Source organism: Lepisosteus oculatus, chromosome 8 (assembly GCF_040954835.1).
Source record: "Lepisosteus oculatus isolate fLepOcu1 chromosome 8, fLepOcu1.hap2, whole genome shotgun sequence".
NCBI classification, from domain to species: Eukaryota; Metazoa; Chordata; class Actinopteri; order Semionotiformes; family Lepisosteidae; genus Lepisosteus; species Lepisosteus oculatus.
Genome location: NC_090703.1, coordinates 434,660 through 449,867, shown reverse-complemented (window position 1 = coordinate 449,867; position 15,208 = coordinate 434,660). Strand labels below are relative to the sequence as shown.

At 34.0% G+C, this 15,208-nt stretch overlaps 1 protein-coding gene across 1 annotated transcript; it reads left to right on the top strand.

Annotated features, from left to right (window-relative positions):
* The first annotated feature begins 2,182 nt into the window (after window positions 1-2,182).
* On the top strand, window positions 2,183-15,002 carry tunar (TCL1 upstream neural differentiation-associated RNA). Its single transcript, XM_069192967.1, has 3 exons — window positions 2,183-2,960; window positions 6,560-6,704; window positions 13,089-15,002. Exons 2-3 carry the CDS (start codon window positions 6,591-6,593, stop codon window positions 13,272-13,274), a joined length of 300 nt encoding a protein of 99 aa, XP_069049068.1. The 5' UTR covers window positions 2,183-2,960; window positions 6,560-6,590; the 3' UTR covers window positions 13,275-15,002.
* The last annotated feature ends 206 nt before the right edge of the window (window positions 15,003-15,208 follow it).

Below are 15,208 nucleotides of genomic sequence, written 5' to 3'. Positions count from 1 at the left end.
TTAGACTGCTGGAATTTGTGTCATGCATTAACATTTGCAAAGTATCCGGGCCCAGGGATTTGAATTTGCAAAGTAACTTCATGCCATTCCAACTTGTCTGAGTGAAGGGATACTTAAAAAAAAAAGTAAAGCATGTAAGGGATATGAAAGGTATTCCTTGCAATTTATTGAAAAGAATATGAATAGGTTGTGCTTTGCGACTACTATCAATGCATCAGTAAAATAACCCACTTCAGTATGTTAAACAGAAGAAGCGGAAGGAAGCAATAAAATTATGCACATCAGTGATCTGGAGATGCAGGAAATGTTGCCCATATATTTCCATCTTTATTGCTGTCCATTCCAGACCATTTAATGTGCAGACTAACATCAAGTTTAAACCAATTTGTTTTAGCTGTTTCCCAATTTTTTCATTAATATCATCCACATTATGAAATATTGTCTATGTAAAATGGGGGCACATGGTTTGTGCAAACTATAAATCTAATCACAGTAAGGATCACTGAGCATGACTATAAAGTTAGCTAATTTGTATCTACTTTATGAAGCAGAAACCTGAGTTTGATCACCTTTCTATAACTAACATTAATAGAAAATGCCTTTATGTGGTCTTAAATACTCGCATTTCATATTTAAAAAACATTTCCAACAAACTTTAAAAACAATATCCTTCAATATATTGACATTTTTTTGGAGGACATTTGAAAATACCTAATGTAATTCATATCAATGTGACTTTTATTGTCACAAAATTTTATTTTTATTTGTGATGCAGCTTCATTGAATTTCATTGTGGTTCATAATTCGTAAAGGCAGAATTAATTCAGTGTTCAGTGTAGAATGATTAACAATCACAATGTCTTTGCACTCTGTAACTACTATTATAAGAACAAGTACTAGTATCACTTCTGAAGATCCGGGGCAGGGCACCACAGAGGGAAAAGCATATCACTGGAAGAGCCTCACATAGGAAATTCAACAGAGTAGTGTCTACCTATTAAAGTAGCTTTCAAACTTGGTCTCTAAAAGTGAAATGTGAAGAAGGTTATTCTGAAACTGTCACAGATAAAATGGAAATTTGAAAGCAGATTTATCTACAAAACCACAATCTGTATCTAAAGAGCACAAGTTTTTCAAAAATAGAAGAGTTATTATCAAATATACCACTAACAGTGTAGCAGAAAATTAAGAAATAAATGTGTGCAGTGCCTATAGCATGGTTCCTAACTTGTTAAATCTGAGCTACATTCATAATCATTTTTTGTTTAATTCTTTACACTTAATTTGTGATACACAGTAAATCATTGCAAGAACATTTAAAAATGCCAGTGGTTAACAATGAAAACCGATCTGCATGTCTGGGATGTTAATATATTAATCCTATGCTAAATTTCTCCCAGTGCAGAACAAAGTAATTGCTTTGGGAAAATAAAAAAACAAAACAACATTTAATATTGAAGGGGAGTTGTAGGACAAAGAAATGTTTCTTTTTCTTGCTCAAGCCATTATGATGTTTTTTGGATGAGTCTCCATGATCAGAAAACAATGACTTTCTGCATTATTGGAAACACAAAGGAAAAAACCCTAATAAGCTGTAACAAGAGTAGCTAATTAAGTCTAAAATTGCTCTGAATTACACACCATTGCCCTTTTGTGAATTTATCAGTTTGTTTTTATAAAAGAATGGCCCCACTAACTTACACTCACACAGTGCAAGTACTGATCTCAAGTGAATTTAAAAACCAAGAAATAAAAAAGGAAAACATTGGATTTGGAAAGACTAGTATTAGAGAGCAGCATCTCAGCCTCGCAGATTTCATGTCCAATCAGTGTACTGAATGCGTTCCTTGCCGAAGTCCCTTTAGTTACTGTAGCTCCACACTTTGGCTGGAGTGAAATCCCCTTAGCAGCATTTTGCTGTCATTCTGAGGAAGGGGGATTTGTTTGAGTCTGTCATCCCACATGGCCCCAGTGGCACTACATGGACTCTTCCTGAGGTCGGAGTAATTGCTCTTGTTTTAAGCAGCAGAGCAGACCCCTTGAATTACAAAGCAGCCGAGGAGACCCTCCCCTCCATCACTGCTGTCACAAACACTTCCTGTCGTCAGGCATTCTGTGGCTCCCCAGAGCTTGTTGCCAGGCAACCTGGCTCAATTAATATGCGAGGCAGAAAGAGCAGGGAATGCCTCAGCTCCTGGAGCAGCACAGCAGCATGGTTTGACTAACTAACAGAATGTGTTCATTCAGTGTGGCATCCAGGAGACACTTAACACTTTGCTACTGAACTGATGCCAGGGTGTAGAGTCAGAAAGTCTGTCAAAGGAGATGTTGTCCTATGCCAATTGGTGTATACTTTCCTTCTTGCCCACGCCTGGCCAGAAATAAGAGCAGATAGAAACTCTTAATACTATTAAGTATCTTTTAATTAAGAGCTTTGTTTCAAAATAAAGTACTGGATGGATATTTGGATGTGTGAGAGACCCATGCTACAGTGCTGATGAAGGGTTTCAGACATCCTGTGCCTTCCTACTGAAAGATAAGCTTTAATATAATCAACAGGAAAACACAGACCTCAGCAGTAGATCTGGACACATGGTACTGCTTTCTCTTTTCCTGTTTGTCAACTCAAAAGGCTTACGCCTGACATCATCTTAAAAAAGAAGTATGCCTTTTCAATTGCTTATTTAAGGATGAAGTACTTTCAGAAGAGATTGAACCTGGTGCTCATACGATAAAACTGAGGGAGAATTAAACTTCTGAGATGAAACCAGGGGAAGAAAAGCCTAACGAGTCCAGAGTTTGACATCTTTGAATATCCAAAGGCTCCTAGTCCTTCAGTCTTTTTTCTGAAGAATGTGTGGTGCAGCTTTTTCACATGGATGCCTAGGATGTTTGCATACCACAGAAAGACTAATTCTTGCAGCATGTGCTGTGTTACATTTCTTGTGATGCAGTACCAGGTAAATCCTGTTTTAAATATTAAATATTACAGTACGTTACATAGTTATTATGGTTTCATTCTTTCTGCATGTCATGTATCTATGAGACTTCCTGAAGTATAGTGCAATATGATGTTCTATATAATTAAAGTTTGTTAATAATGAATGCTTGGTGATCTCACAGGCGGAAAATGAGTTACATTATTTTTTTTCATTCATTGTTTCAATTTATGTTCATAGTTTTCAGTTCAAGACGGGTGTCTTTTTAAGTCCCTTAACTTCCTATCATGCTTCCTCTCTCTAAAACCTTTTATGCATTTTCTGTAATTCTGTTTTTTTTATTTTAAAGCTGTATTCAACATTAAAAAAACAGATTTCTCCATTTTACATACTTTAATTGTAATGATGAAAATGACCCTTACTTAGATCACAGTTTTAAAAATTTAAAGTGTTTATTATAACCTCTGAAAAGTAATTACAGAAGGACCTGCATATCTATGAGTTTATTCTGTGCTGTGTAAAATGTCATGTCTTGGAACTATGTATATATTGCTCTACATTTATTATCACTGCATGCACCAGTCTGCTCAATCAAAACTTGAAACACTAAATAATAAGTAACAACACAATTTTAGCATTTGCATTTTTGCCAGCTGTTCAGATGCTGTACTTACATATTCATTAATTTAAAGAAAACTGACATAAATGTATAGTACAATTATATATAAAAATGTTTTCTGTTGCGATTAAGATCAGGCAACCAAAGTATGATGTATTGTAAAAACTAAATGTTGGTATGCTATATTACTCCTTTATTTGAAATTATATAATTAATACAAATTATGTGAAATTCAGTTTCAGTTTATGTGAAATTTCCATTTTAATAATTATTTCACATTTTGACTACAGTATATTAAGTTTTAATCATTTAGCTTTTCCCCAAGGAGATCAACAATCTTATACTAAACCTAAATGCTTCTAACCATTTTACAATTATTTTGTAATTATTTAATTATTTATTTAACTATCCTGAAACAAGTGTTTGTAAGCAAGTTCAATGTTATTCTTTGCATGTATTTTATTAATGTGTACTGGTATTATAGAAATCATTTTTGGAAATAGCACAAGAGTGTAAATGACACATTATGGGTTTCCTTATTAACATATAAAGCTTTGAATTTGTGCTGTAATAATAAAACCATAACATAATGATCATAATGTCTTGAAAACCTAATGTGGATTTCATTTGACTGTCACAAGTTTTTTCTTTCTAACGTATTGAATCTCCAGTACAAAAGTAGTTACAAATATTACTAAAATAATAAACAGTTGTAAAGTAAGGTAATTTTCATTTGTTAACTATAGTGATTTTAGTTTTAGTACTAAATGAACAGTAAAATGATTCCTTTATATTCTAAAACTTTCTTCAACACCTTCAGTGATTATTTGGGTATAAACTCATTATATGTGTACTCCGTCTGCAATATTAAAAAAAAAAGTTGCTTGTGTGCTTTCTTGTTTTAATTCCGCTTCAAAAGAATGCCAAAAGCCATTCTGTTTGTCAGACTAGGTTAATGTCTTGAACATTTGACATGTTCTGAATTATTCAAGTAGAAGAAAGCCTTACACTTCAGCGATCAATAGGACATTTATTCCAGAGAAGGTGTGCCATACAGTACCTCTCTGTTGCTGTGGTGCTCGATTTTACTTAGCACCCCTTCAGGGTGCAGTCCAAAAGCACAGATGAGAACCTTGGAAAAAACTTCCCTGACAGTTTGAAATGCTTTGTTGAACAATAATCATGTTAAATAAAGGTTTTTCTGTTTATCCCCCAAGATGTTTGTGTAACAGCTACTACAGCACAGTAGCGCACGCTAAAAACTTTTGCAACTGGAAGACAGTGTCCCTGAAGTAAAGTTAAACTTCAATCACAGTATTTTTGTGATGGTGCTAATAAACAAGATAGAGTAAAGGATAGATCATCTAAATTCGATTTTCATTTGATATTGTGAATAGCTCTGTTTCACTTGATTCATCAAATATTACGCTAAAGTTGTTTCAGGAAGAAATTATTTATATGCAGAAACCATGGACAATTACAATAGAGATATTTTTCTGAGAATCCATGACTACACCATCCACTTCAAATCCATGAAAAACACTAATTTCTGATGAAAGCCTTAGGCAATTGTCCCATATTTATCACATTTGACATTGTAGTAATAAGTCTTTAAAATTAATTAAAAGGCTTAACTTTTATCTAAAACATGATGTAACAATGAATTTAAACCAAACTTAAAAAATGAAATTAGTTAATTTAGTCTTTTTTGCATTTATAACAAGCTGCTCTATTAAGTTCTCCTGTAGTAAGAACTCCTTTTGCAAGTAAACCTATTAACTTTTCACAACCCTGAAAGTTCCATTTCTATACATTATGTATGTGCAATAAATATTTCACTGTATTCATCTTGTCTAGAATACGTTTTCTTTTCAAATGTATTCCGCTTTTTGTATTTATGATAGTGGATATGGGTGTATGGGTGTAGTACTATTGACAGAAAGTGCTAAGATGGGCTTGTTTTATCCTCTGTATTTCTGAGAGACCCAAAAAGAGTCTAATAAATAAATAAGATCTCAAAGTTAACAAGCTTGATTGTATCTGTCCTATTTCACTATGCATTTATACCTTTTTGAAGATTTAACTAATGAGTAAAATAACAGTGTAGGTAATTTTACCAAGAAATAAGAAATGAATAGTAGGATGTTACAACACTTCATGTACATGGAATTATTAGATTGATATGGATAGCTGTCTTCGAATCACACTGTCTTTTAGAAGAGGAAAATACTGATTATACTGTAGTTTCGATACTGTAGTTTCGATACTGCGTGTCTATTGAAATAGCTCATTTTAATTTCACAGGGCAATGTGAATTATTTAGAAACATGTAAGTGCCCAGAGCTGTCTTACTAGTGTAAAATTGCCAATACATAGGGTTTAACAATACTGTTGCAGACTCCTACAGTAGGTATCATTTCTATGACTGATATATAAATAAATGTTTCCATAAACACTATCATAGCATTGCTTTTTTCAATAATAAATAAGCATATTGCTGTGCATCGTCCTTATCATGAAGCTTTGCTCTTGTACAAAATATTTCTTTACAAAATACAAATGAAATATTCACACTTACACGCAGTTATAGTAGTAGAATTCAATAAAATCATAAATGGTTTTGTAATGCCAAATTTTGTAAAGCATAGTGGAACCAAAAAATGAGGGGCTAACAAAAACAAAACATTAAATTATTTCAAATACTGTTATCAATTAATTCTTATGAATATTATTTAAAGTTAAATAGAAGAGGTATACAATTGTTGCATCCATTGTTGAAGTGTAACTACAGTATGAAAAACCCTCAGTAAGTGGTGATTTGACAGTGGGCTGCACGTCAGACATATAAAACATTTTATGTCTCATTGAAGAGTAAGACGATAAATAGTAAAAATATTTTGGTTTTAACTATGATACCAGGAAATTGAATGAGACTACCAACTCAAAGCCTCCAAAAATATGATCTTGTTTAATTCTGTGCTTCATGTCTAATTCCTTATAGGCTCTGCGCAGACTGATGTGATTGTCTTTGTATGGCAGGTTCTCTGTGCTCCCTGCTCCTCCTCTCCTCCACCAGTGGCCCTGAGGCCTCGTCGCCATGCGCCCCGCCCGGCTTGCTCTGTGACAGGAGCTGCAGCTTCTCATCAGTAAGTTCCTCATCTTCTCATCATGGCATTGTTCGGGCTGCTGGCTAGAGCTGGCTACTGGCTGATCTAGTTGCTGTTTTCGTTACTTACAGTACATTTCCAATGCATTCACTCATGTAGAATAAACGTTTCTGGTCTACATTTATACATACAGTATATATCGCCTGTAGCGTGGCTCATTCTGCAGGGGCTCTGATCTGCAAACAGTGAGAGATTGGCTTCAAATCCTTTTTTAAGCACTTTGAGATGCTACTTTTAAATGCACAACATAAAATAATGTATTATTAATAATAATTTTGGAACAGAAATAGACATAGACAACTACTTCCATGACATTGAAGGAGCTTCCTGAAATGGGAGAGATTGCTTAAAAGCATCAACACCTCATTACCCCTAAGGCTACTTATGCAATCTTTGTTGGCATAACCAAACAAATGCAATAAAAGAGGGAAATTATGACGAACATTAAACTGCTCAGTTACAACCTAGCATTCCACTATTAAAGGTTGAAACCACAGCCAGCTCTGGCAGTATAGCAATTGGGCTAATGCTTTTAGTTGGGTTAATTTTGCTGCCCTTTACCTAAAAGGAAGCAACATGTGGATGAGGTCAACCGTCCTGTTTTCAGGATAGAACTCCTTCCTGGCAGAGAGCCTATATTGCACAGTCCTGCAATAGAGAATCTTCAGAGAACATCATGTCCATTGACTATCCAAGTCACAACAGATACATTATTTTGTGATTCTCCATTTCTGTATTGCAATGTGAGGTTTTACTCAATCTTTCACGAAAAGGTTCCCTGTTTAGATTGATGATCATGGGCATTGACCCCCTTCGTAGGGTCTTGGTAAATGTAGTAGGGTATCTTTCTTTGACCAAATCCATTTCCAAAACATATTCTGTGTGTGTTTCACACTTCAGACCTTGAAAGACACAGAGGTTAAACATGGAATCCTCTGCAATACTCGTATACCACCATTCATGTTTCTCTTTAGGAAGCATGACAGAGTTTCCAAAATCAAAAGGAGGAAGTGCCTTCTGTGTTGCCCACTGCATTAGACACTGTTTCAACATGTATTTAGAAATGGTATTGTAGGTCTTGCTTAACAAACATGTTAGAGCTCTTTGAATGAGCAACACCAGTATGTCATGATGTTTTTAGTAACCATGTCAGATTGGATTCTGAATAAATCTGGAGGGAACTGTAAGTAAATTCAGTATACTGATTAACATTTGATTTGAGGTACTGGTAAAATCTCAGGATTTTAGTAGTGTGTGTGGCAACCATTACAATTAGTACAAACTGTGCATCTGTCTTGTACGCTTTACAGTACATTGCAGATGCTGTCTTGCAGGATTATATCCCATTCTTTTTGTTGAGCATGCATAATCATGAGGCTATTCACAGGTCTCTGAGCCCTAGATGCCACATGTCATCCCACAAAGTTCAGTGGATATCAGGTCAAAGAGTGGATTGAAAAATCATAAACCATCTCCTTAATCACTGTGATACAACAAGAGCAAGATAATATTCATACCCATGATTCATATCGGCTACAAACTGATACAGTATGACAAAGGATATTCTGTGTACTATATACAGTTTATATATATAGTAACACAAGCAAGTATTATACTCAGTTGACTATGATTTTACAATATAGAAAGTATACTTTAGAAGAGACTATAACAACAGACATTTTCCTAGTTTCATTGAAGGTACAACTGCAAACCAAAGCATTTGCCTCAGGTGTGCATAAAAGTATAAGTATCAAAATATCATATGTATTTGCTTCAACAACACGACTGGGTAGCTTGATCCATCCTCCCTTTGGATTAAGAAGTACCTCCTGTTCTTAATTTTAAATGCAATAGTTTTTAGTAGTGCTCTCTAGTTTGTGTTTCACTCTATTGTGAAGAAATCTGCTGTTTTGACCAAATGGAAGTACTTTATATAGTACATTGTACACTGTACGAAAAATGTTGACTTATTCTGAACTATTGAAAATGTAATTCTAATAAAATCTCTTTTATAGCTACACAAAAATCTGAATACAAGTCATGTACAGTAGCTTAAGCAATATATACAGTATATACAGTAGTTCAGGTGGGTAGCTGTGTCAGCATGCGTAGTCTGCATAGGAACAAGTAATAGGTTTATTCCATGCTGAAAAGAGAAGAGAGAGAACAATATTTTGGCTGTAAAGCCCTTTTCAGGTATCTATACAGTATATATATATATGTGTTCAGGTGGGTAAGCTGCGTCAGTATGCGTAGGCTGCAAAGGAACAAGTAATAGGTTTATTCCATGCTGAAAAAAAGAAGAAAGAGAACACAACATTTCGGCCGTGAACGTTGTGTTCTCTTTCTTCTTTTTTTCAGCATGGAATAAACCTATTACTTGTATATATATATATGTATATTTATGTTCTATTTTTTTTCTATAACAAAAATTGTTGCTATTTTATTTTAAAAATTTTCATAAAGTCATAAAAAAGATAAGTATTTGTATCTTTTCTCTATGAGTCTAGTAAAGCTTCAGAAGACTCTGAATAGGATTGCTACCAATGAGTGAGAACTGCAAGAGGATAAAAACAGAATATCAGAATACTGTTTGGCATTGTTCTGTTGTAAGGTTTAATGAGGTTTAATCAGTAAGTGTTGACTCTTGAACAAACAATTGTATGAAACACAACCTGAATGCTAAGTTGCACCTCAGGTTCAACTTGCACCACCTTCAATTCAGAAATTAAAATGTGTTCCTACAATGCTACAGTGAGCTCTAACTTGGTTGCTTTATTATTAAAGTTAAAGCTTTTGTGGAACTGCTTGAGCTATTTTGGTAGATCATGATTTCTATATTGAGCATATATTTTGTCACAGGGCACAAGGTCTGGTGCCTGACCAGGAGTATTTGTTGAATCTAGGGTTTTAACCACCCATTGCTGCTATTATGTAGCAACTTCTGCAAAGCAGGCATACTGTATTCTTATAAGTCACAACAATTCCAGCAGTGGAGTCTAAACAGATTTTTGTCCAATGTTCAGTAGCGATGGTCTTGAAGCTTTTGCAGTATCTATTTTTATGTGAGATGATTGTATGATCTCTGATGCTGTATGTAGTCAGGATTTATTTTTTGTAAAAAAAAGAAAAATATGTTTTGGGGAGTAACCATTAGTGTAACGGTTACTCTCTATGTATTAGTATTAATACATGCTTATACTGTGCCTTTTGTACACTTGTTGCCTAATATCACACCATCATATCACTTCAATAACAGTTTATCCAATTCAGTGTCATGGCGGCCTGGAGCCTAATCCAGGAAAGCATTGGACACCAGGTGGGAAACACCTTGGATGGTCTATCCATTCACACACAGACACACACACTCATGTCTGGGAGCAGGTGTTTGGACTGTGGGGAGAAACGGGAATACCTGGAGAAAATCTGCATGTACACGGGGAGAACATGCAAACCCTGTTATCAAATACGAATGAACAAATGTAGAGATTTATGATTTTATACATGTAACATGTGCGATAAGCTTTATATTAAGAATACTGTTACACAATTGTTACCTGTGAAAGAAGTACACTTTGTATGCATGCACAAGACAGAAAAAAATCCCTCATAACAAACTAGGAAAACAAAACATTACATTGGCTTCTTTCGTTTTCACTTAGATAAATATCAAAGTAAAGATCAGATCTTTTATTTCTTTTTTATTTCTCACAGATTTACTTCAAGTATTTAATTGCTTAATACTATAAAATGTATTTTGTTTAGCCTGGCAAAGAAATTCTTAAGGCAGCCAATATTAAATTTGGTTAATTGTAAAATAGATTCTTGAGAAACTTTACACCACATTTAATGTTTCTCTGCTGTGACCTAGAAATTTAAGCACAATGACTCACTTTATAGCGAAAGTCATGTTCTATAAATATGATTATACATATCTGTTGTGACTTTATGTTCTGATATTTTAAGACTGATTGAACAAATTAGATGTAGAGGAAGTTTAGATATATATGTCCCAATGTTACAAATGTAGCCAGTGTATGACTCATTCAAGGACAGTTAAATTATTTTGGCATTATTTAAAAAAAAAACTATTCCTAGATGGAAGTATTTCTTTGTAAGAATTTCAGTCATTGCATGGAGAGATACAAATACAAATCTTACAATATTCTGAGCAGAATGTTTTCCAAAAAAGTAGTGAGCTGAAGTAATTATATTGGATGGTGAGCCACAAAATTCCAAAGATCAGCACAAGCCAGTGTGAGTATATATTTTAAAATTAATTAGAGGTTAATTAAAGCTTAGACAAGGACAAGTATCAGGCTGATAAAAAAGGTTTTGTTTGCCTTGTGTATGTGGTAGCAGAAGCAGAGGATTTAAACATGATGGATGTGACTGCCTGTGAAAATAGAGGAACAGTGTTTATAAAAAGTGGCCTGACACACCTCTGATCCTACAGTCCCAAAGTGTGTATCTTGTGTATCAAATACAATCATAAACACAGAAAAGTGCAGGCATATGTAACTGCAGCTACTGTATCTGAATATGAATAAAACATGTTTTTAGAAATATATCGGCATAATGCAAAGACAGCACTTTATGTTGTAAATGGAATACAAGGAGAAAAAAAAGTCAAATTACTTTAATAGAAAGAAAGAACAGCAAGTGACTGTGGTAAATGAATTTATTTAATGTGAAATGTAATGTGCTGGGAACAAATGTTTAAATATTTGTTTTAAAAGAAGTTGAAACAATGGTGAATAGCTCTACATGCTCACAGATCTTGGTTCCTGAGTTTGACTCCTGACTAGGGGTACATTGTGTGTTTAGTTTGCGTGCAAGACCAGCTGTTGGTCTGTAATTCTAATCATTTTGTTCTTTCTGTGTGGTAGAATAAAGGGAAATTGTTAAGCTGAAATGGTAATGCACTTGGACTGAAAACCCCCTCCTCAGCACAAATAAACATCCTACAATCACCTTTAAAGATATTACAGTATGTCACCGAAAGGACAGTATCAAAATGGACTTAACTGAATAAATGAAGAAAATACATGTACAAGTTTTGTAGTACAGCATTCAAGTAAATTTATTATAAACATTTTCTCTGTTGTGCTGCTTTCTGTATATACTGTATGCTCATTTTAACCGTAATCTTCCTCTTTCTGTGAATAATTCATAGGAAGGAAAGGCTCATTTGCACTTTATTATATTAGAAAAACTATTAGTGCAGACTAAGGTTTACAGGTTTTATATATGGTTTTAGGAAAACTGGTGTACATTAACATCATACAACTGGCTTTGGTCAGCCAGGTTCAAATGTCCTGCAAGGTGTAATACATTTTATTTTGGCTGGACAGACACAGTGGCCTCCTTTCATTTGTAACCTTTTTCTGTTCTTAATCACGTCTTTGATTACGTAACAACTGTGGCATTGCTACTAGCGCACATCCATCAGGTTGACTGCTGTGAATTGTTGTGGTTCATTGTCAGAGCACCATTTCCACCATTTTAGCTGATTGTTATTGAGAAATTGTTAACTGACTGACAGATTGATTTGGTTGGTGTTTTAATCTATAGTAACTTACATTTATATCCATTCATAAAGCTGGGCATTTCTCTAAAGTAATCTAAGTGAAATGCCATGTTAGGCATATCAAACAGGGATCCAACTAAGAAACCCACATTTGAGTCCAGAGCCCAAACAGCATTGCACGCGATGCACTTAGAAGACCAGTCTACAAGAGTGATTCAGCATTTACTGAAGTAATTAAATTATGATAAGTTGTCCAGAAATTAGATTTTAAAAGTTCTAAAAAGGTCCTACGGACGGCATTCATTGCCTATACCAAGACCAAAAGTCAGATTTTTTTATTGCTGCGATTGTTTGGGTTTTAAAATTGTCTTATTCCTTTCTTAAGCTGTACATTAAGGTTAAGTGCTTTCCAGCACCATACCTAAGACCAATGTTAAATTCAAGAGCATCAGTGTCACATTGAACATCATGCAAGTACCTATTTAATACTCCACTGTCATAATTATTTATAAGTGCAGTACTGTGATAACACACTAATTACTGTACATTAATAGTGCATTTTTTGTCTTTAAAATTAATAAAAAAATTTACATGGTGTACTAATAAATTGTTTTTGTAGCACAACAGAACACTAGTTTTGGCTATTTGTTCTGATCAGTATCTATAAGTACAAACCATGACTAGTATAACATATTTTGTTATATCTTTTCTGCATGTTGAATAAGGAAGTCAAGGAAATAAGACACGTTCATGCAAATTCTACCAGATTTCAGTCATCTGCATTTTTACCCATCAGTTTTCAATTAAATTTGAAATATTTCTTTCACCAACAGGCTAGTCTGAGAAGGAAGCTGCAGACGTTCACTGTGACAATGGTTAACACTGCAGTCAGTGATGAAGAAAAAGGAGCTCAAGAGAAGGAGAGCAAGGAGGAATCCATACTGGCCATGCTTGGTATAATTGGAACCATCCTTAATTTAATTGTAATCATTTTTGTGTACATCTACACAACACTATGAACTGGACAAAGTCAAGACATTACCAAGAGGACTGATGCTTAGATGGATACTAAATGGATACTAGGTTTTGTCTTCTTGCTTTATTAAAATTTACCAGGACTGTGTAATTACACCATAAAACATTACCTTGCCTATGGGCACAGTGGTGAGAAGCACAAAAGAGTTTTGAGACTTCATTTCTCAAAATGAAGAACTGGCCCCTTCAAAGCTTATTGCATTGTTCCTAAAAACACATAGCTCAATGGCTACAATACATTCTATTTCAGATGGAAAATATGTACCATCTTTTCAGTTATCAGTTTTGTTAATAATAAAGGATTCTGAGGTATAAAAATATATTTTTACACAAGAATATCAAATGATATTAATTGACTGAGAACGAAAGTTATAATGCCTTGACTCTTCTTGAAGTAAATCCCTGTATGAATATTATACTGTATATACTGTACTAAGCAAAATCTATGGACTAAATGGTACCCAAGAGGCACACATTAAATTATTTGAAGGAGTTTGATAAAATGTGCAATGAAATGATATGGTCTAAAATTGATTCAGGTGGAGAAATCAAACCATACTGTAAATACTAAAATTGTTCAGTGTTAAATGTTCTCTTTTTTAAAAGAAAATATCTAAATTCCACTTAAAAATATATAAAGATAATTTATGATATTTAAAATAACTGGGATCATTATAATGGTAAAGAGGAAATTTTTAACACTTTCTTTTTGGTGTTTTGTGTTACCGAAGACACACATTGAAACACAAATGGAAAGGATTTCAAGTATTTTGACTTTAATAAAAAATGTGAGGTTTATTTCTTAAATGATGGGACCCTCTTAATTTAAACAGAACATTTTGAAAACCACTGCGATAAAATTCTTCATTACGCAATTTAGGGAACTGCCAGTTGGAACTGATCATTATTCTGCCTTAAAATAGAAACTAACTGTATATCTTATCTGGAAGAAGACTTAGAAGACCAAACTTAAAAACCACAAAATAGTGTAACGCAGGATGGTATTTCCAACAGTTTTCCTTGAAATTTGTTCAAAGTTGGATAGTTTTTTAAATGTTTCATGTCTTTGTGTGAAATAGTCCACAAATTCTGAATTTATAGACTGAAAGAAGACACATTGAAAAAACAAAATTGTTAAAAAAATAAAATTCACAAGCTTTTGAATTAGGATCTGACACCTCAGCAGTGGTTCCTTCACAGAATAATCACTGAATAATCATATAATTCAGACCATGTATTAGCTTTTTAAATACTTCCACCAAATACTTTGAGGCAAGACAAGTTCTGAACAGGATTCACTGAAAATCATGACCAACATAAATAGTGCCAACATAATTAAACAGCTGACAGAATATTTTCAAAAATTCAGTAAATTATTGATCATCTTGGCTGTTTGGATTATGCAAACCAAATTGGTCATTTGAATATTAGTGTTATTTTCCCATGTTCTATAAATATGCTTAGTATTTAAAATGTGATCAATGTGGCAAAATACACCATTTTTGTTAAAGCCGAATTGGCCACAGTTTTGGGCCAGGTTTACATTTTGTCTTGTCTTAAAGTGTCCTTGAATAATTAGGCCTAGTGACTTAAATGCTCTTGTATGCAGATGTTGGGGTTTATTCCCATAATCCTTAGGCAGGCTGGTGACGTAATCTACTGTACTGGTGATAATCTACTGAGGACATTAAAGAGTTTTTAATTTTGCATGATTTAAATGCTTATTTGTGTTTATTTCCAACTATGGGAGGACAGTCATGATGGTCTTCAGAGTTTTCTAGAGAGATTAAGGGAAAAAAGGTAATCTGTAACATATAGACAATGTACTATTTACAGATGGCTAAATTAATTTATAGTTACATGCATATAGGCACATCTGATTCAGCGGAAGCCTTTTATTCTTCAGTAAAGTGCCTAT